Source organism: Lepidochelys kempii, chromosome 3 (genome assembly GCF_965140265.1).
Source record: "Lepidochelys kempii isolate rLepKem1 chromosome 3, rLepKem1.hap2, whole genome shotgun sequence".
Lineage (NCBI taxonomy): Eukaryota > Metazoa > Chordata > Testudines > Cheloniidae > Lepidochelys > Lepidochelys kempii.
Window position 1 is genome coordinate 151,370,214 of NC_133258.1, and position 21,595 is coordinate 151,391,808.

General features: G+C 43.7%; 1 protein-coding gene across 1 annotated transcript; it reads right to left on the reverse strand.

Annotated features, from left to right (window-relative positions):
- Window positions 1-1,883: 1,883 nt before the first annotated feature.
- On the reverse strand, window positions 1,884-12,944 carry KCNK16 (potassium two pore domain channel subfamily K member 16). Its single transcript, XM_073336692.1, has 5 exons — window positions 12,732-12,944; window positions 7,040-7,154; window positions 6,240-6,406; window positions 4,043-4,208; window positions 1,884-2,101 (listed from the first exon to the last, which is right to left on the reverse strand). The coding sequence occupies exons 1-5, from the start codon at window positions 12,942-12,944 to the stop codon at window positions 1,884-1,886; spliced, it is 879 nt and encodes a 292-aa protein (XP_073192793.1).
- Window positions 12,945-21,595: the final 8,651 nt, after the last annotated feature.

Here is a 21,595-nt window from a genome sequence, read left to right on the forward strand (position 1 = left end):
ACAGCATCTAATGACTACATGTGAGCATTTGGTCTGAGGGAGGGAAAAGACTGGATATAGGTAAGAGAGATTTTCAGATGAGAGTTGCAAAAATATGGAGAGCTAGCTAACTCACAGAGGTACAAGGCAGCTGTTCCAGACCGCAGAGGCTACAGAGCAGATGGTTCTTGCACTCATTTAGGAGATTGTGTGAAGGGACAGAGAGGAGATCAGTGCTAGGAGAGTGGAAATAGACAAGAGCTGTAAGGTAGGCAAGTAGCAAGATCAGAATGATGGGGTGATGATGTCTCAGGCCTTACTGAGTAAGCCCAATAACTGGGAGCTGTCCACTCTTATTTCCCAGCATTTCAGACTTGAGCACCCAGTCTGGAGTCTCCAGGTTCCAACCATCAGTGGGAAAAACAGGTACCAGGTAAGATGCAAGATCAAGTCTTTGTTGTGATTCCTGAGAACAGAGAATCCAGCAGAGCAGATGTGTGGGATGACTTTCACACCCTGTGCACTCCTTCTCCAGGCAGCACAATTTGTGGCAGATTTTATAGACATCTTCCCCACCGTGAAATATCAAATTGCTAGGTGAGAGACTGTCATATGGTGAACTGTAATCAATAAATCATGGGCCACTGCTCGTTAACTCTGTCAGCCAGGTTGTATTTTGGGCACACTGTACATGAAGGTTCCATTTATAACAGGTTTATAAAGGGTTAATAAGTTATTAATATATGTTATTAGAATGTCACATACAGAAGTAGCATATGTCATAATGGTTACAAGCTTATCTGTAGAAGATGTTATTGATTAACTCTTTATAAAGTTTGTTGTATGTGGGACCCATATTTCTATGGTTCAGTGACAGGATTGTTCCAGACATGTGTGGCTTTTGTTTTGCTTTTCCACCTCCTTGACTGATGTAAGAGCTGTTACTCTTGGTTGAAAGCAGTTGTGAGAAAATCAGACTCCCTGTTCTCACCAACTAATGCTATGCATGTAACAGAGAGCAGGATTTGGAATGGGAGGAGTCGGCCAGTTTTGCTTAGGACTGAATGGACAGGACCGACTTCACATAGTCCATGAGAGTTTCTTAATGAATGGGCCTAAAGCAGGTACCGCACATTGGCAAAGGATTTCTGAACTGGCAGGAAATAAGGAAGTCTGCTTGCATCAGTAGTCACTGAGCAAGGGACTGGTATTATCAAGGGACTTGGGAGATCAGAATTTGCTCTCAGATGCCTGTTTATTCCAGATGAAGTTCTTACAATGCAGACAGCTCTGGAATGGACACAGTGTTTCTAAACAATTTTAAGGCGAAGCTTTTCAGCCCAGCTGGACAATGATAGAAATGTAATCACTGAACAATATAGGACAAAGCCTGCCAAGAGGTTTCAGAAAAAGCTTCATCTGATTAATGTGGTTAAACAGGTGGCCAGGCCTAGTCCTGTTTTTCTCATTGTGTCTCCTTGGAAGTGAAATTCAGCTCAGCTCTCTTGATGTCAGATATTCCCACCCTAGCTGTGAGGCAGTCGCTATGGATTTCTGAAAGCCAGAGATCAACAGAATTCAATTCCAGTAGCTAAAGATCAAATCAGAGGGATGGTAATTAATTATTTCAGGAGAACTTGCACCAGGGGGTCGTTGAGTGGAAAGTGAGTGATGAATACTGGGATGTTTGTTTTACAGTCCCACTCCCTCAAAGGTTTTTATTCAGCTGCTGCCTTTACACTATGAAGGGCTTTCCTTTCTTCTGAAAATATCTTCTCCCTTGGAGATAGTCTGCAACCTGTGGTTTAGATCCAGCAATCTCTTACCCAGAAAGCTTGCTTGGTGTGTCTGAGGTAGGAGCAGGGGAGCCTTGCTTTTTCTAAAGTGTTTTCCATGAGCCTCTCTCAGCTAGGTATGTGGATTCTGGGTTGATCAGGGTCATCCTCCATCTTGGTAATGGCTTCTTCTGCTGTGCCAGGCTTGTGCCACTTTAGCTGAAGGAATTTTTCCATCAGGTCAGCTCCCAAGTTAAAGACCAGAGCGAGCCAGGCCAAGCCAAAAACAATCCAAATTGCTGCCAGGCTCCTGTACATCGAGATGTAGTGCTTGTTAGGATCTGTGCCTGAAAAAAATGTGAAACTTCATGTTAGACTGGACCCCTGGGACTGGCAAACAACAGGTCAACCAGATACAAAACACACATAATCTCATGCAAAGATCTACTGTGAGGTCATGTGAGCTACACAGATCCCACATACGAAATCTACTGTATGTGGGCATATGTACTAGAATGATTCACTTGTTTTCTTGCTCACGCCTGGCCTACACTAGAAAATTAAGTCGGCATAACTATGTGGTTCAGGACTGTGAAAAAGCCACACGTCGAGCAGTGTAGTTAAGCTGACCTAAGTCCCCGTGTATCCATCAGAGGAATTCTTCCGTCCGCCTACTACTGCCTCTCGGGGAAGTGGATTACCTACGCTGATGGGAGAACCCCTCCTGTCGACTTAGGTAGTGTCCACACTGATGTGCTACAGCAACACAGCTGTAGCATTTTATGTGAAGACATATCCCCAATGTCTGAGGTTCGGCTTGGAGTAGATGGGATCAAAATTGTAAGGCCCATCTGCACACAGAACCGCAGGCTGGGAACGTGCTGCTTTATTTAACTGCATCACAACACAGTGAGGGGAAAACTCCCACTGACTAAACAAGAAGTAAGAGTGGCACGGAGCATAGCTCCATCCTAAACTACTCTGGGTAACCCATTTAACCCTATCATGACCACTTGACTATACCTGCTATACAGCTGGTAAATAGGACAAGAAAGTGATGTGACTGATTCACTCAATTTGTGGCATCTCCATGCAATCAAGCTGTTACTTTCATCAAACTTCAACTAACATGTAGTGTTTAACCTTAACCAGGGCTATGTAAAATTATTCATTTTAGCCCATGTTGATGGGAAATCAACCATGTTATAACCATATTAGAAAAGCAGTTTTATTCTACATCTGGTTCTCTAACATGTTAGAATATTATTTTAGCCACACCCATGGTTTATTACACCCATGGTTTTTTCTGTAGTATGCACTATGCCTGAGTTCTGAACAGAGAGGACCAAATATTATTTGCTGAATACATTACCAAGCAAATAGTGTCATGTGCGTGTGTAGGGGGTGGGAGGGTGTCACTGATACCCATATGGCAGTTCTAGTGAATGAATGGTCAGTGCATCAGCTAAGCAGTGTAGTCAGTACTCCAGTCAAAAACTTTGCTTAGACTTTAAGGACCAAATGCATCACTGATCTCCACAGTGTCACAGCCAGGCCTTATGGCAAAGAGGCTCTCACAATGCACACACAAAACTTCTGGGAAGTTTGGGGAGGATAAACCCCAGAGAAAGTGACAGAACCTGTTGTTCTTTCTACACATGTGGACATTCTATACCTCATACGTTAAGTGTAGTGCTTAAGTGAGCTGGTGCAGAGAAAGGCCTCCTCTCTGGCAGTGACTCTAAGGCACAGCCAGTTCCCCTGCGGATTCTATGCTGCCATCTGGTACATTTTCTTGTAAGGGCCTCTGCTGGCTACTAGTATTCACCCTGTAATTGTAATCGCTGGCAGCTCAGTATTAGACATGAGTCCTAAAAATGGTTGATAGAGTTTCTTGTGTACTCCATACGTGGGTGACACTAATTGGGATTGGATGGCTCGGAGGATTAGTAATGGGATATAGAGTCTTTCACCTCTACGTCTGTGGCTCACTCTAAACCAGATTGAGAACAGTTACTATCTAATCGGTGTTCAGTGGCCTGTGTGAAATGAATTTGGTGGGTCTTAGTCTAATTCTCAGTGGACAAGGATCCATACCCCTCACCACACCTGGCAATACTTAACCGCCTTGATGGCAATCTTAGTAGAGACATAGGGCCAGATTCTGATCTCACTTATGCCAGACTTGCACTGGTGTAACTTGTTAACTTCTGCAGAGTTACTCCCAATTTACAGTGGTCTAAGAACACAGGCCTATAAAATTCATCCAACCCCACCCTGTTCATTACCTACTACATAGTCCCCAAATCCAATGGTGCTGAGGGTGATGAAGGTGAAGTAGAAGCCTTCTCCATAGCTCCAGCCTTCTACATAACTGAAGATCATAGGTGGGAATACTAGAAATAGCAAGGTCCCAGCGGTCAGAAAAAGGGCCAATGCCAGCGTCTGCACTACCTGTAGGAGAGAAGGAAAATGGCAGCTCAGCGGCATTGAGTGTCTGTCATGGGGTGGTTGGTGGATTTTTTTTATTGTTGCTGGATTGTAGAAGATACAGTACCCCACAGAATCCAATTATTGTGGGTACCAGTGGACAAGATGGAAGGGAGAAATGCTCATCCCCTTCTATGAACTGCAATCTGACCTGGTTATATTCTCTCCCTAGAGATACTAAAGCACTTCTAGTAATGGATTCATCAGCAGTATTGCTAGTGCCAAGCATTCAAAAATCATGATTCAGGCCTCAAAAAATTGTGGAAGTTTTAAAAAAGAATACATTAGGGGTTCTTTTTATTTGCCTTCTAGTTTCTGAGCCTTTTGGGGGAGCTCAGATCACATTTTCAAACATCTGTCTGCAACCAAGAGGACTAGGAACTAATTTTTTTAAAATGAAAGCTGAGATTTTCACATGACTCTAGGAGCTGGACCTTTAACAAAAGCACCAAATATGTATGGCTCATGATAAAATGGTGAGAGTTGGCAACCATTGACATCAATGGCCTTAGAACCAATACATGACTAATTCTGTGCATGCATTTGTCTTGAATGAACTCACAGTCATGACTACTGAATTTGCAAGTCTGAAAGCGTGGGCCTTATTGTCTCTGCCTCAGTTTCCCCCTAATGTAAAATAGTTCATTACCTATCTCCCAGGGGTATTGTGAGGATTAATAAGATAATGTCTGCAGACAGGTTTGAACAGAAAAAGTGCTAAATATTACTATTGTTCATTCATTCGGGGGTCTGGGATGTAAGAACTTTATCACACAAACCAATAGGGTGGGGGAAGGTGACTAGCCAGGAATGTCTAGAAAAAATAATCAATTAATTTCTTAACACTAGTTTAGAGCTAACCTACTTTCCTGGTCTGTGACTTTCTAAAGTGAATGAGCAGTTAAAGCAGGTCCTAGAGATGAGCGGTCCAGAGAGACAGACAGGCATAGAGACTCCACTTTGAGAAAACAGGATGTGCGAGAGGCTCTGAATGGGCCATAGATTCACCAAAGGGGCATTCATAGATCGGGTATCTGAGAGTCTTCTCTAATCTCTCTTTTCTTTGATTTCAGGGGCCAGCCACACAGTCTTTATACAGAAACATGGAGAACAAATTTTCTCCATTTACCTTGTTTTCCAAAATATGGATTGACTCAGACTGGGTAACCTACTGACAGGCCTTACCCACAGAGAGTGAATATCTATCTTAATTTAAACAGAGAGTAACAGAGGGAGAAGAATTAAGTGCCGAGTCGCTGGTCCAATTAGTGAAGGGATGTCAGATTAGAATGGACCAATAAAAAATGAAATTGTCTTGGCATACAGTAGAGCCTTAGAGTTACCAGCGCCTGAATTATGAACTGACCGGTCAACCACACACCTCATTTGGAACCGGAAGTACGCAGTCAGGCACCAGCGGCATTTAACTATGTTAAATGTAAACTACTAAAAACATAAAGGGAAAGCAGCATTCTTCTTCTGCATAGCAAAATTTCAAAGATGGATTGAGTGAATGTTCAGTTGTAAACTTTTAAAAGAAAACCACAACCTTTTCTTGAAAGTTATGAACATTTCAGAGTTACAAACAACCTCCATTCCCGAGGTGTGCGTAATGTTCAGGTTCTACTGTAGTTTAAAACTACTAGGGGCTGGGCACCAAAGGCCTGATTCAGTGCAGCACTTAAGTACATACTTGTAGTCCATCAAAGTCAATGGGACTTGGGCCCATGCTCAAAATTAAGGCCATGCTACCATGTTTTGGGGAATCGAGGCTTAAGACAGGCAAATATCGTTTCCTTCAGACAAGAGCAAATTACTTCAAAGTCATCATCTATAAATGTGACATGTTAACTTCCTGATATAGAAAGGACACATGATTATTATGTCCCAGGAGATACACACAAATAGGCAGCAGCAAAGCCGAAGGTGCCACTTGTCTCAGAAAACCAATTAGCTTTAAAACAGAGGAAGACCAATAATAAATTAACACTGTACCCGTGCACGGCCTGGCTTGTGCACCCATCTCTCCAGAGTGATCAGGTGTGCATTGAGTCCTTTCCCCAGCTGATTGAGAAAGGCCAGGTTAAGCGGCACCCCAAACAAGGCATAAAACACACAGAACACCTGCCCAGCCACCGTACTGGGGGCCAAGTTACCGTAACCTGCAGTGAAGGAGAGAAAAAAGGGACAATTACATTAAAAGGCTTTACAGTCAGTCTATGGCCATGGGAGAACCTCCAAAGGCTTGGAAGCTCAGTTTAGTTCAGTTCCATTAAGGCCCAGCTTATCCACACCTTTCCAGACAGAATTCTGGCTGGAGAAAATGGCACAGCTGCTGATTGAGCCTCAAATCTTTGTCCCTATCAAAAGAACACTGGACATGAAAAATTATTATTTAAAAATGTCTTATCCTTCCACATTAGGGGTCTGATTTTCAACCCAGGTCTCCAATTTTGTGATGAATGCAACTAACTTGGTTTGCACAAGCAGATGCAGTACCTGTCTTGCACACACAGCGCAGTCACCCAATCTGCATATGCAAATGAAGGCTTTGCAGGTGCAAAATGGGCATGTGCCCACTTTTGAAGGTGCAATAAGCTGGGTGTGCAAAATGAACATGCAGAATTGGAGGCTGGCTGAAAATGTGGCACTTTAAATATGCCCCACACTGATACAGACTCTCCTGACAGGTCTAGCCTATCCAGCTGTCACTAGTGATTCAGTCTTTTACAGGACAGTTGGAGGAAGCATCTTTTGACAGAGGAAGAGGTTAATAGGAAGAGAGGCTACCTCACCTATAGTTGTGACAACGGTTCCTGCAAAAAAGAAAGAATTGCTGAAGTCCCAGTTGCTGGGGTTGGTAGAATTTCCTTCTGGGTTGACCCCTTTCTCCCATGCTTCCAGGATGACCTGAAGCAGAAGAAGAGCAGAAGAAGCACAGGTGAGCAGCATGTATAGGCTCATGACAAAGAGATTGTCAGGTAAAAGGATGGACAGGTGAGTGTTGATGGATGTCTCGAGCAAGCTTAGATGTATAATAAGCAATGGAGTTTCTAGACAGATTAGAGTTTGACCAGAAGGACCTGATAAAGGTCTCTCAGTGGCTCAGCAAAGGCCTGAGGAGTAGAGCTGGCCAGGGGCCTGTGCCCTCCTTATAGGAGAACAGGAGCACTCAAGTATGAATGTTTCAATAATTTGCTGGAGGATGAAGGGAAGGGAATGGAGGGGGAACTGAAAGTGCTTGAATTAGGGAAACAAAGTGATGATATACCATAAAAACAAAGGTTGCTCCTCCTCCATCCCTCCCACTCTCCATCTCATCCCAGACTTATGTGTGACTCATGCATGTTTGTGGGTGGAGCGGGAGGAGTGGCTGGCTCACCTCAATGTCCTGAGGACGAGTTCTGTTTTTAGTAGGGTGACCAGAAGCAAATGTGAAAAATCGGGACGGGGGTGGGTGATAATAGGAGCCTATATAAGAAAAAGACCCAAAAATCGGGACTGTCCCTATAAAATCGGAACATCTGGTCACCCTAGTTTTTAGCTATAGCGTCTCAGTATCTCCACCAATCATCTCCAGGCCTTTCCTTTCTGTCTGACAGCTTGGGGTTAACTAATGAGACATCCTGTGCTGCTCTAGACTGCTCTCACCTGCTGGGTGTTGCAGTGGGCCAAAGTCAACATGGGCAAAGGGAGTGCAGCTCCCCAAATTCAGTTGTAATGTGAAATATTTTACTTGTCTGTCAAAATCATAGAATCCTTGGGCTGGAAGGGGCCTCAAGAATTTGTCTAGTCCATCCCCGTGCACTGCTCAGAACTAACTATACCTCGACCATTCCTGGCAGGTGTTTGTCTAGCCTGGTGTTAAAAAGCTCTAACGATGGGGATTCTACAACCTCCCTTGGAAGCCTATTCCAGTGCTTAATTACTCTTATGTTAGAAAGGTTTTCTTAATATCTAACCTAACTCTTCCTTACTGCAGATTAAACCCATTACTTCTTGGCCTACCTTCAGTGGACATGAAGAACAACTGATCACAGTCCTCTTTATAACAGCCCTTAACATATTTGAAGACTGTTATCAGGTCCCCCCTTGGTCTTCTTTTCTCAAGATTAAACTTCCCCTTTTTTTTAACATTTCCTCATAGGCCAGGTTTTCTTTTATAATTTTTGTTGCTCTCTTCTGGACTCTCTCCAATTTGTCCACATTGTTCCTAAAGTGCGGTGCCCAGAATTGGATGCAGTACTCCAGCTGAGGCCTCACTAGTGCGGAGTAGTGTAGGACAGCAACCTCCTGTGTCTCACCTACAACACATACACTGCAGAATTATATTAGCCTTTATTGCAGCTGCATCACATTGTTGGCTCATATTCAATTTGTGATCCACTATAACCCCTAGATCCTTATATCCAACTAAATGCCTCTGGGTGAATAGAATGTCACTTGGCTGCTGTAATATTCCCTCCACAGGGCAGTGGCATCTGTTGGAGTTGTGAGGATCTGTTCTATTTTCCTCTCACCACTTTTGAGCTCCAAGGTCCTGGCCCTCACCCTTCCACCAGGTGATTGAATGAACCTCATTTGTGCACCCACCACCCAGCTCCTTAATCAGCAGAAAGGGTTGCTTCTAGCGTGACACAAGATCCACAGGGGCTGAGTGTGCTGCCCCAATAGCCATCTCAGCCTCAACAACCCAACAACCATGAGGTCAGCACTAAAAGTTGGGGGATGATCATTCCAAACCCAAACCCTTGACTGCTGCTGGGGGCGTTATCTCTACAATGCCTCATTCCAGGGCAATGTGGATGCACTGCTTCTGAAATGTTAGCTGAGCTGATGCACACTGAGTAATACAACTTTTGGTGGTTGGGATTTAATACCTTACATTGTTCTTTCAGTAACAATTCTTACAGCATCCAGGAATCTGCAAAGACAGTTAAGACTGTTCTGCATCTGGCCACATTCGATTCTCTTATAGTAGTGTGTGTGTATGGGGGTGGGGGGGATGTGAGAAAACCTGGATTTGTGCAGGAAATGGCCCAACTTGATTATCATGCACATTGTGTAAAGAGTTGTCACTTTGGATGGGCTATCACCAGCAGGAGAGTGAATTTGTGTGGGGGGGTGGAGGGTGAGAAAACCTGGATTTGTGCTGGAAATAGCCCAACCTGATGATCACTTTAGATAAGCTATTACCAGCAGGACAGTGGGGTGGGAGGAGGTATTGTTTCATATTCTCTGTGTATATATAAAGTCTGCTGCAGTTTCCACGGTATGCATCCGATGAAGTGAGCTGTAGCTCACGAAAGCTCATGCTCAAATAAATTGGTTAGTCTCTAAGGTGCCACAAGTACTCCTTTTCTTTTTGTGAATACAGACTAACATGGCTGTTACTCTGAAACCTGTCTTATAGTAGTGTTATTCACACTTTTCTCCCTTCTGTTACCAAATAGCTTTGTTCTGGCCATTAAAAACCTCTTCCAGGAGTTTGACAAATCAAAATATCCAAAATTACTGCTGTGTTTTTAAGTGGGAACGAGGAGAGAAGAATGACATTTCAGACTTTTGACATTTTGACCTTCTGGGGTCCCTTCCAACCCTGATATTCTATGATTCTATGACTGCACTGAGGTACCAGTCACAGTCCTTTGCCACTCAGAATGCCTAAAAGAATCTCAGCTCTAACCCACGGCCCACAAGGAGCAACTCTCTGTTCTCCGCAGTTCAAAGCACAAATGCTCAGAAGTATAATCTCCACTAAGATGCAGATGCCAAGTGCAGAAGGAAAATGCCATGCATTTTTAAAACACCTTTTAAATACTCCAGCCATAAACACCCTCTCTAAGCCATCACATCCATATCCTGACACTGTGGGTCATATCTTCTGGTGTGGTCTGGCTGCTTTGTGACTCCTGCTTGTAGGGTCTGGCTGTGGCGGCGACATATCCAGACCCAGCCGGATCATTCCAGTGTAAGAAGGATCCTCTGGGACAAAACGTTAACAGAATGGCTTCTACCTCCTTCCACCCCTGATGCTGGGGTAGTGGGGTGTGGCTGGGGAAAAGGTGCTGGTATGCTCCAATGCTGCACCAATCTGTCGCTGCCTTTTTGGTTTTCTTGGGACCATTAGCACCCAATGTAAATTAGAGCAGCCCTCCGTAAGGGGACCAGCCCTGTATAGAGCTATCACGGGAGCTGAACAGAGCAAAGGTGAACTTTATACCACTTTTTATTCCTTCCTCCCCACATGCACTGCATTCTCCTTAGCCATAGCCGAGGGTTTGGCCCTGTGTGTCAGGATTGATGTTATCTGACTAATGGCTGGAAGCGTGGGCCTGGGCAGAAAAGTGACTGTAAAAATGGCTCCTCTTTATGCAGCTGTTCTGCTTCCTGTCTGTATCTAGGGTCAGCTCCACTTCATTTTCTGACACAAAATACGTTTTTACCAGAGATGGGCCCAGGTCACAAAGTTCTATGTGAATTTCCCGATGTTCTAGGCTCTTCAGATCAGGCCAATCTCAGGGTTTCTCCTTCTAGCCCTGCAGAACCAACACCGCTAATGGAGATGGAACAACAGGAATCTGCTTCTTGCAGAATCAACTCAATTGTTAATGGAGGTCAAGTCCAAACATTGTTACTGGAGATAATGTCTGAGCCAGAAGCAACGCTAACTTTTGACTCTCAGATCCCAGGGGGTGGAGTTGCAGGGCTGGGAGTCAGAAAGTCCAGCTTTTCAATTTAACTGAGCAAAGCCAACCCCGTGACCCTGGCACACATTAAGCATGGAGCTGCAACAATGCCTTTTACACAGTCACTTTTCAGAGTAGCGCAACACTTTAGATTGGGTAGACAGGTGCCTCATGATTGAACAGGTAGACAATAAAGACGACCGACAGGTGATGATGGCTTCTTAGCAGTACTCTCAGAGCTAGGGATTCAATTTTGGAATAATGTTATTCCTTCTTATTAATAATAGCTGGAAATGTGTCTAAAAGGCGTTGTGAGGGATGACACACAGTTCTCTGCTTGTCCTTCAGAGCTCTCCCTGTGATCTAGTGAGCTGTTTCTGAGTGAGTCCTTTCGAGTCTGATACATGATATCTGATACTTTGGTGCCCTCTGCTGGTTCTTTCCAGAACAGCTAGCAGTTGAAACATTCTTTGTGTTCAATACAACCAGAGGCTCAGCAAAATTCTTCTCTCAATGACACCAGTGCAACCCCTTTAGTTTGAATATAGTTCTATTGGTGTAAGACAGGAGAATTTGGCCCCCAGGGAGCATCCTAGGTTATTAGGGACTGAACTAAGTAACACATTATCCCAGTATACCAATTGGGATTTGAGCTGGAGTCATCATTTCTCTGTATCTGGGCATCAGGGCTCTCTTCTGTGTCATGTTCTGTGCCGTGCGAAGCACTCAACAAGTAATACATCATAGTATTAGTAATTACTCAGTGGTCTTAATGGAACAAGGTTCAGGCAGATTCATTCACTTCGTGCTACCTTTGTGATCTGTACTTCACTCTTCTATCAAGTCCATCTACTATGCCTGCCAGGCTCTTTGTTGATCCAGGAATTGATCGGTGGAAACCCATCAGACCAAGAGTACAGTGCAAACAGGCATCCTGTTTGGAGTAGTTTAATGGCCTTACTGAAATGGTTAGCAGAAGGAAAGGCTCCCAGTCTGCGGATGGAGAAATTGCAAGCCCGAAGAAGAGATCTCATTGATTCAAGGATTTCTTATTGCCCTGTCATTGCATACTACAACCAAGGAGCACAGCTTTCAGTAACCTTAGAGGGTATTGCAGCTGGTCTTGAAACTGTTTTAAGTTTAAAACCATTTATTTAGAGTGCACATTGGACCAGATGCAAGTATATGTTGCGTTGGTTCCTCTAAATGACAAAGTAAATGAGTTAAAAGATCTCACTGTACATGCTTTCACTTCTGTAGACCTGGTGTCAAATACTGCCTGAGATAACAAATGAAATGGAGTTACACATCTTAACCTGGTACCTTGTGGACATTTACCCACTCACCAAAAACATAGAACAATATGGCACAGCTCATGGCATTTGAAAGGGCTAGAGCTGGAACAGGCAGAGACATGCAGGGACGATACAGGTCTGGGCTGAGGTGCATCAGCAAAAATGCCTTTCTTCCTTAAGGTTTGCAATAGTGTTTATCAGTGCAGTACCAAAGGGCTGAGCTGGGCACAGGGCTGGGAGAGGGGAATTATGGTGAGGCAGCTCTGAGTTGCATCAGAAGAAATGTGTGTTTGGGGAGCCTCACCGTGGAAAAAGCAAGACATGCTGTAGGTCAGGATTGAAATGGCAGAACTGTGTGGAGGGAGCATCTGCCTTTTTTTAGACAGCTAGTTCTTTAATTGCACAGATGTTAAATTGACCTACGCATTTTTAGTAAAAATGGATAAACCCTCCAAGACCAAACTGAGCCTTGAGGTCAGAGCTGGGCAGCCTGCTCCTCTTACCTGCACAAACTGCTCCAGGGCTTGCTTGTCCAAGCACGTGTAGTTCTGCAGGAACTTGAGTTTCTCCAGCTGGAATTGGTCCCGACACTGGGCCTCTGCCTGCTTCTCCAGCAGCTGGAACACCATGGCCCCCAGGAGGAGGTAAAAGAGATACCCCAGCACCAGCACCAGAGTCCAGTTGATCCGCCGGCCGCGCACCACGAGGTGGGACATGCTGCTGCTGTGAGGTGGCAGGCAGCTCTCCCTTCTGAGCACTCACTGGGTTAATGTGCCGCGAGGGACACTACCCCCAGCACCGAGGAATCACACGGTCTGTTTAAACAGCTAAAGGGCATCAGGCCTGTATGAAATGAAACGAGTGCAAACAGCATTCATCCCCCTTCATCTTGTCTTCAGCCAGGAGTGTACTAACTGGCGAGCCCTTGCTAGGTAACACGAATGTTAATCAGAACGCTTTACCCTTATAAAGTATCTTTTCCTCCAAGAATCTCAACAGGCATTACAACTCTTGATGGCTGAAGCCCCACAAAACCCCTGTGAGGTGGGCAGCATTCTCCTCATTTTCTAGAGCAGGGAACTGAGGCCAGAGGTGGTAAGTGACTTACCCAAAGTCACACAGTGAGTTGATGGCAGAGCCAGGAAGAGACTCTCACAGTCTTGACTTCCAGCACCTTGCTCTAACCACTAGACTTCAGTACAAGGCAGTGCTATAATCTCTCTAGTTAGAGGAGACTCCCCAGAACAGAGAAGAGCATGGAGCTGAAGGCATTGAAAAGTCAGTATCTGTAGGCTGGACCATACAAACATTGGTGGCATCACTGAACACAACAGGAGGAAGCTCACAAACATGCTGAGTAAAGCTTGGTCACAAAGCAGAGTGTCGAGCAAGTTCAGTCCTCTCACTGCCTGGCTTGCTGGTTCCAAACTCTTTATCGGTGGACTCCACGCCTGGAAAAGCCCTTAGTCTGTAGCTTCAGGGAATGATTCACTCATCTTTGCTGCTGCCGCTCTCCAGGTTGCCCTTTTAATCCAAATGCACAAGGGGAAGGAGGGCTAAAGGTTAATCGTTAGCTAAAACGGTCCCACAGACTTACTCATGGGAGTCTTAGTGATTTTCATGCACTGGAAGGGAGCTGGAGTTTTGTATTTTACAGGAGAGCCAATGGCATCTTGGCCAAAATGTGGCTGAAAGAAAACACAGCCAAGGCAAGAAAGCCACGTCTGGTGCTGTGGTTTTGTTATCAAACCTCCTTTCTGTTCAAATGCTCTGGATAATGGTTTCCTTCCTTTGCTTAGTGGTTAGGGTTTTTTCACCAGCCTTGAAATGGTGCTTGGGGAAGTAAACTAAAGGCTGTGACGGGTCACATCCCCTTCTGGGAGAATCTTCACATGCTTCATTTGAACGGCTGTTTGTAAGAGCCAAATCCTGTTGTCCCGTGTCAGAATGAGGGTTGGCTGACTGGCAGCAGACTGGGTGTAGCTCAGCCTCGGAGGCTCCTGAAAAGCTGCCTTACGAATATAGCACCTCTTGGACGTGGCTCAGAGCATAGGTGGCTGCTCTGTTGCTGGGTGGCTGAGAGGGGAGGAGGGGGCCTGGTAGAGAGACGCCACATTAGAGGACCCTCCAGAGGGTTAGAGTCTCAGTTTTCTGGTGAGTCCTCAGCTGAGGAGAGGGAGAGAGGAGCCAGAAACTGAAGTGAGATTGATATTGCCAAAAAACAACAAAACCTCCCAATGCAATGGTAAAGCAAATGGTCTAGAGACACTGAACCGCTAGCTTGCTCCACCACTGGAAGCAGAACTTCTGGTGGCTACAGTGAGGGCCCGGGCTTAGTCCTAGGGAGGGATAGCTCATGGGGGGAGGGATAGCTCAGTGGTTTGAGCATTGACCTGCTAAACCCAGGGTTGTGAGTTCAATCCTTGAGGGGGCCATTTAGGGATCTGGGGCAAAAATTGGGGATTGGTTCTGCTTTGAGCAGGGGGTTGGACTAGATGACCTCCTGAGGTTCCTTCCAACCCTGATATTCTATGATTCTATGACCCACAGCAAAAACCGCTGTGTTTTCTCCACTTGCACACAGGAGAGGCACAGCCCATTTGTTATGGATTGTGGGGGCTGTTGTACACACGTGATCTGGGACCAGATTATGTAAGAGATTGCCTGTCAGAGTGGCTGCAAAGCACGTGTTACTGCAAATCTGCATACTGAATATCTGATAGCTGGGCTCTTTCACTTCAACAGAGCAGGAGGCTGTGCTCTCTCACCAGAGGGGCCCTTGCCTCTGGGAGCTCTTCCTCTTGGCAGAGCCATCCAAACCTAAAGTTAGCAGCTTTCTGGGATTGCTGCCAATCCATTTATTTTGCTGAGCATTTGATGAACTCAGTTGAATTCCCACAATTGAAGAAGAAGTCATGGTGAAATGTGTGACAGAAATTAGTTAAATGAATGACTAATGAAACAAATGGTCTACCCAAACCAGTCTAGAACCTTTCTTCGGTTAGAAAGAGTTCAGAGATGACAATGACCCATGTTCCCTAACAGGCCTTGAATTCTTTTCAAAAAGGGGACCCAATTATCAGACTTTGAAGCCTAAATCAACATGTCCTGGGAGAAACATCTGGCGATGCTGGTGGAGGAAAGATGGTCGCATGAGAAGGAAAAGTCCAAATAGGTATGGCTGTTATGGGTGAGACTCTTAAGTGTCTGGGGCTTTGATAAACTGAACCTCCAAATTTGTTGAGGTTTGTTCATCACAATACTTAAGACACTTGTAGCTGAACTGCCTTATGCATGCATCAGAGATGGACCCCATTTGGTTGGGCCGAATGAAAAGATTTCTAATGGCCTTTGATAGGAGGTGATATTATCTTTAATAATTAACTATTACTTAAAAAGCATTTCCAAAAAGTAGGCACCAAAAATCAATTAATTGAAAATAAAATATACCAAGCAGCTGTGGCAAAGTTGAAAAGAGACCTGGAACATATGATAAGAGATGTCCTGAGGATGAGGGTTTCAGTAGGAAAAAGAAAAAAGCAAATCGATTGCATGTGCGAGAGAGAAAATGCAGAGTAAATACACAGTTGGGGATGAGGCGCTTTCTGGCTGAATGAGCTTGGAGATAAGTGCAAGGACAAAATTGCACAGCGGCCATTTAACAAAGATATTTTCACATGCATACACAGCTCCATGCAAGTGAACAGAACAGTGTGTTCTGAAACTTGTGGAATAAAACACGAGAGAAAATGGTCACGCTGTGTCTGCCCCTGTCATATCCTCCCATGGAAAAATCACATTTCTGATGAGGAATCGATTAGAGATCTGTCCCCAGCAGAGACAGTTGTAGGGCTTAAGGAATGCCTCTTGGATTTGTTGCTTTTGCTCTAGAATCTGTAAATGTCAATGTATTTCTTTTTTCCCCTTGATCAGAATAACTTCCCCAGTTCCCAACCAATTGTTACCACTGACGCATGGATTTTCAGTTTCAAAATGTTTTAAAGAGACTAAAAATGGAGTGAGAAAACCTGTGATTTGAAACTTCTCCCATTATTAGAGACAAAGGATGGGAGAACTCAGTTGTGTTTATCATTTATTGGTTATAGTATCGTAGCATCTAGCAGCCCTGGTGACGGGTCAGGACACCACTGTGCTAGTTGCTGTACAAACACACAACAAAAAGATGGTCCTTACTCTAGAGAGCTTAAATCTCTAAGTAAACCCTCTGGATTTTTTTTTTTTTGGAGGGGGAGAGTTGCGGCCCTTTTTTTTTGTTTGTTTTTTTGGGTTTTTTGAGTTTTTCAATACAGTTTTCTCCTAGATTGAAACCATTGTTTCCCAAGGGAAGCTCATGCAATGGAAACTGTAAAGAGTCTCATTGGAAAGGTCTTCTTGTCCTAGTTCTGGGTTACACCAGGGTGAACAAAAACCCAACCCAAACCAGAAGTCCCCAATCAGCAGCTCAGAACTCATGTTTTGCTAGACCCAAATGGAATTCAAACCTACAATTTTGGAGTTTAAACTGAGAACTCATGATGTCTGAGTGAGTTCTGAGTTTGATAGAATGAGCTCACCACAACCCTCTTGCCCCAAGTGAGACCAAAATATTGTAAGGCCTCCACATGACAAGAATTCAATAAAGGAATGTGCTAAAATAAGATTGGAAACCTCCTTCTGATGACCAGATGAAGTATAAGTTCTAATCCCACTTCTTTTGTTGTTCTTTGTGTACAGATGTTTTTTTTAACGACAGCTAGCTGGGATGGGAACAGATTAACCTACCACTGGCAAACATACACTTCTGAGCCTCTACCTTCTACTATGAATAACAACAAACAGTCGATAAACTGAAAGGAGGAAAATACACTTCAGTGATGTTCCCTTCCATACATGCCACTGCAGTAAATTCCCATCCTAGACTTTCCACGTATTGCTGTTGGAGAAGGAAATGGTTTCTTCATCCAGTGTCCTCCTTTCACCTTGGCTTTGACTGGAATAGCAAAATGAGTCTTAGCTCTGTGTGAGGACTACTTCTGCCAGCCAATCTACTGGTGCAGACTGAAAGAACTTCACTCTCTTATGTGAGTGGCATTGCGACCTGGCACATGGGGTCGCAATATGATGGAGGGGCAGCTGGGACAAATTTGAGTGTCAGGGGAAGTGCGACTCTGGGCACTAGGTCACAATGTCACTCATTCAAATTTGGGATGGCAGCCCTCCATCGTGATGGAGAGGTGCCGGGGCCAAATTTGAGTGGTGGTGCGACCCTGTGTGCCAGGTCACAACACCGCTCATTCAAGTGGGTGAAGTTCTTTCTGTTTGCAAGCAAATCTGCATTGGTTAACTAAAACAAAATGTACCCCTTTCCTCCCTCCCGACTCCCCCCATGAATTTGGGCCCAAGGCATGTTCCTAGTTTGCCGATGCGCTAATCTGGCCAATGCATTAAAATCTGGTCCTGAGCTCAGAAAAATTCTAGGGCTTTACAAAAACATTTACCATAAAAACTGAACTTGGGAGGCTCCCAGCAGAAATCTCATGAGAACGACTCGTGCAATTTCAGAGCTGTGGGTCCAAACTTGAACCCAAGCATGGATTCAGTCTTGACTCTGAGCCCTGAATCCTTGCCCAAATCTAACTTGGATCCAGATCTGAATGTTTCCTTCTTGGCTCATCTCAACTACTATTAATAATAGACCTTCGCTGTTCCATTTTGGCGTGAAGGATCACTGACCCCAAGTGGCCCAGCCTATGACACAGAGATCGTGAGATCTTCTCAAAGCATGGACACCTATATGATTTCTAGGGTTGTGATCCACTTGACAAATCACATTACACTAGCTACACTAAACAAATGAAATCCCCCAAATCCCCCAATTCTGCTGAGTCCATCTCTGGCATTGCTCTCAAAATTCCAAGTCCTAAACATGGAACACAGGCTTTCAAAATATAGGACAGCTGCAAAATAAAGGACACACCTAAAAAAAAAATAGCCAAGGAAGCTTAAATTGATGTTTAATGTTAGTTTCTTTAAGGTAAGTAACACTGCCCATAACTTCACTTTCCTGATTCCGCATTTCCAGTGCCAAAAGCAATACTGTAATGAAAAGCGGGATAACAGCAGGCCTGTGTGGGACAGAGGTAAATTTGGGTCTAAAATGAGTAATGAGGTGCAGCTGACAGTTATGTTGGCTGATCCTGTGTGGCTCAAATTGCTGATGTGACAGGACGCTTATGACTAGTTTTCTGGCACAGGTTTCTCTGAACAGAGCACGAGGTGACAATCTGCATGCAAGGATACAGTGGTTCAGTGGGGTTTTGCTTCTGGCCAGAACAACTATGCACATCTAGTTGTTGAATTGTTTCAATTTTCCTTTTATGATTAGAGTGGTTTTTATTCCCTCAGGCTTTGTCTACACTAGCAAGTGTTTGCTGGTACAGTGATAGAGGTAGGGCTATACTGGCAAGCCCTCCTTGTGTAGATGCAGTTTATACCAGCTTTTGCTACGATAGCTGAAACCAGTTCCTCAAACGAAATAAGCTATAGTGGCAAAAGCACTGATTTAGTCATACCCCCAACCAACATAGCTATCATGACAAAACTTTTAAGTGTTGACAAGGCTTAAGTTTCACAGCAGGAGTATGAGAACCTAGAGAGCACTCCTTTGAGGTGCAATAAACATGAATATCATGAACATACTGATTCTTCATGCATGACACTGTCCTCTGGCAATTCTCTGGCCTGGATTTTGATCTCACGTCAGTTTTATACTCATGCAATTTGATTTACTGACATGTATCAATGCAGGTAGGGGGGAAGAGGACCCTCTCTTTTCGAAGAAATGGATGAAAGAAGTGGCAAAGTTTTGATTATGCTTTTCTCACATAATTTCCACAAACAAATACCTGTTTCCTTAAATCTTACTGTTGCTCTGTCTCTGAACATTGGATCAGGTTGTTTCAATTCCTCACAGAGATAAACTCTTAAAAGTACAAAGTATCTTCAATTCGTGCAAGGCATCAATAAACAGCCCTAAGTGCAAGTATGCTTATTATAGCATTTGTGTTGAGTAAAGAGCTTCAGATATTGAAGGACATGTCTAGAGGGCCATCTCAACTGCAATGCCCCTAAGAACAAAGAAAAGTAGAGGTAGACGTTAAGAATTCCTAGTTTTATTGTGCTGGCCTCAGATCGAGTCATTGGTAATAACTAGTATTATAATTCTGTGTGATGCTGGCCACACTGGTGAGGTTCCATAACAAATATTAGAGGAAGTGAAATGGAAAAAATTGGAAAAAGACCATTTACAATTATTTAAACCAAACCCAAAAATGATTAATGTAAAATATTAAAAATAGAAATTGGATTTTTTGTGGTTATTAATAAAATGAACATGGAAAAGAAATACATTCTATATAGAGACATCAAATGTGCCTCCGAGCACAAGTCATGCCTGGAGTTTCATCTTGTCAACATCCATATTCTCCGCAGATAGAACAATTAGCATTTACAAAAGCTTAACTCTTTATTTGAAATGGCTTCAATTTATACTATTGATACTAAACACTTCCATTCTAAGATTGGCTGAACTAGAAGAGTAACAACTCACAGAGAGAGGATGCTACAATACATACTGGTGATGCCATATGTGTGAATCTCAGTATTTGATACCTAGGCCTATGTCATCATGGGTTCAATCCTCTTTACAGGAGTTGCTAAGCCTGCAGTGGTATCATCTTTTCCTCAGAGTTCCTGTAGCTATTGTGGCCAGGATGCAGTGGAAGGGGGGTGACCAGGGGTAAGAGTTGGAGAGCACAAGGCATCCACATGGGTGTCTCTGGCCTCTGTGTGGAGCCCTGGGGATTCACCACAAATGGGAGCAGGCTTTGTGACCCTTTCCATGAATGTGTGGACACACTTTGGCCCGACCAGAAGTGATGATGCTATTGGGGAGCTCAGTGAAGATCCATCTTCTCCTCTGGTAAAACCTGTGGAAGGGAATGCGAGTGTAGAAAATGTCTGTGTTGTACCACAAGAGGGGATGATGTGGCCCCTGGTGCTTGGCACAAGGTCCTCCTGGGAACATCTGCATGGCACCCAGCAGTGTACTGCTACTGCCCCAAGACATCTCTGCAATCAAGGTCTTTCGATTTAGAAGACAGCTTGCTCTGGTTGGAGACGTTAAGTAAACAGAATTTACTATATCTACAAGTTTGCATAACCACTGGCTAGATATCACGGTCAACAGACAGTACTCAGTCATGCACAAAAACCTCTTTACTTAGAAAAACTGTTTAACAGGTGGCTAGGCAGGCTCAAATCCAAATATAAACGGATGCCACTGACTGTACCTTCCTCTTGGTAAACACCAGGGCCCTTTCCAGTGACTCAGGAGATTATCTGAAGAGGGACTATCAAGACAGGTAGCATTAGTATGCTACAGTCAACCCAACTGTCATACAGAAATAGGAGCTATCTAGAAGGTGCAGTCTTTATGGGGTGGTCATTGAAAAAATGGTGGACAAGTAATTTTGGATTAATGAGTAAGCACTTAACATGTGCAACTTTTTGTGTTTTGGGTCCTCCAGAGCAGGAAGAACTATGTCCCTTCTGCTACAAGTTATCAAAACCTCAACCCCCCACTTCCTCGCTGATGATGAATAACCATAGACTTGACCCCCACTTCAGCTGGTGCTTGCTAAATTCTTTGCAAAACATACTGATTTCTGTGGCACTCCTGTTGATTTTTGCAGTAAATGGAAATGCATGGAAATACACTGCTTTTTTTTAAATAATAGATTACATTATTGATCATATTTTAATTGTTCATTTGATGAAAACCTGTGGCTTTGAGTATTTTCCAATTCATTGCATAATTTTCAGTTGGTGCAAAATTTAGTACCATTTGAAGTTGAAGTTTATGCCCTAAAGAATACATGACTCCTACCAATCAAGTTATCTGTATTTTGTACATGAATAACAAAGAGATTTCAGATTTCATTACTGCAAGTTGCTCAATAGCATGAAACACAGTGGTTTCAGTCTGAAACTATGTACATTTTAGAAACTAAATTTTGCTTTTATGTTTTAGATTTGCTTGAATCTGAAACTGAAAGTGAGACATGGGGTTGCAAAATGAGGTTATACAAAGAACAGTATTTGCAACAAAACATTAAAACTTTACATTTACATTTTCATATTTTGTTTGGATTCTGCAAAAATTGCCTTGATTTTACTTTAAACCTGCAAGATATCGTTGTTTTGGTTTTTTTAAACCTTGACATTTTGTGGACAATACATTTTTACATTAAATTTAATGTATCCAAGTGAAAGACCTAACATTTCTGGAAACTTTGATTTATGAAAT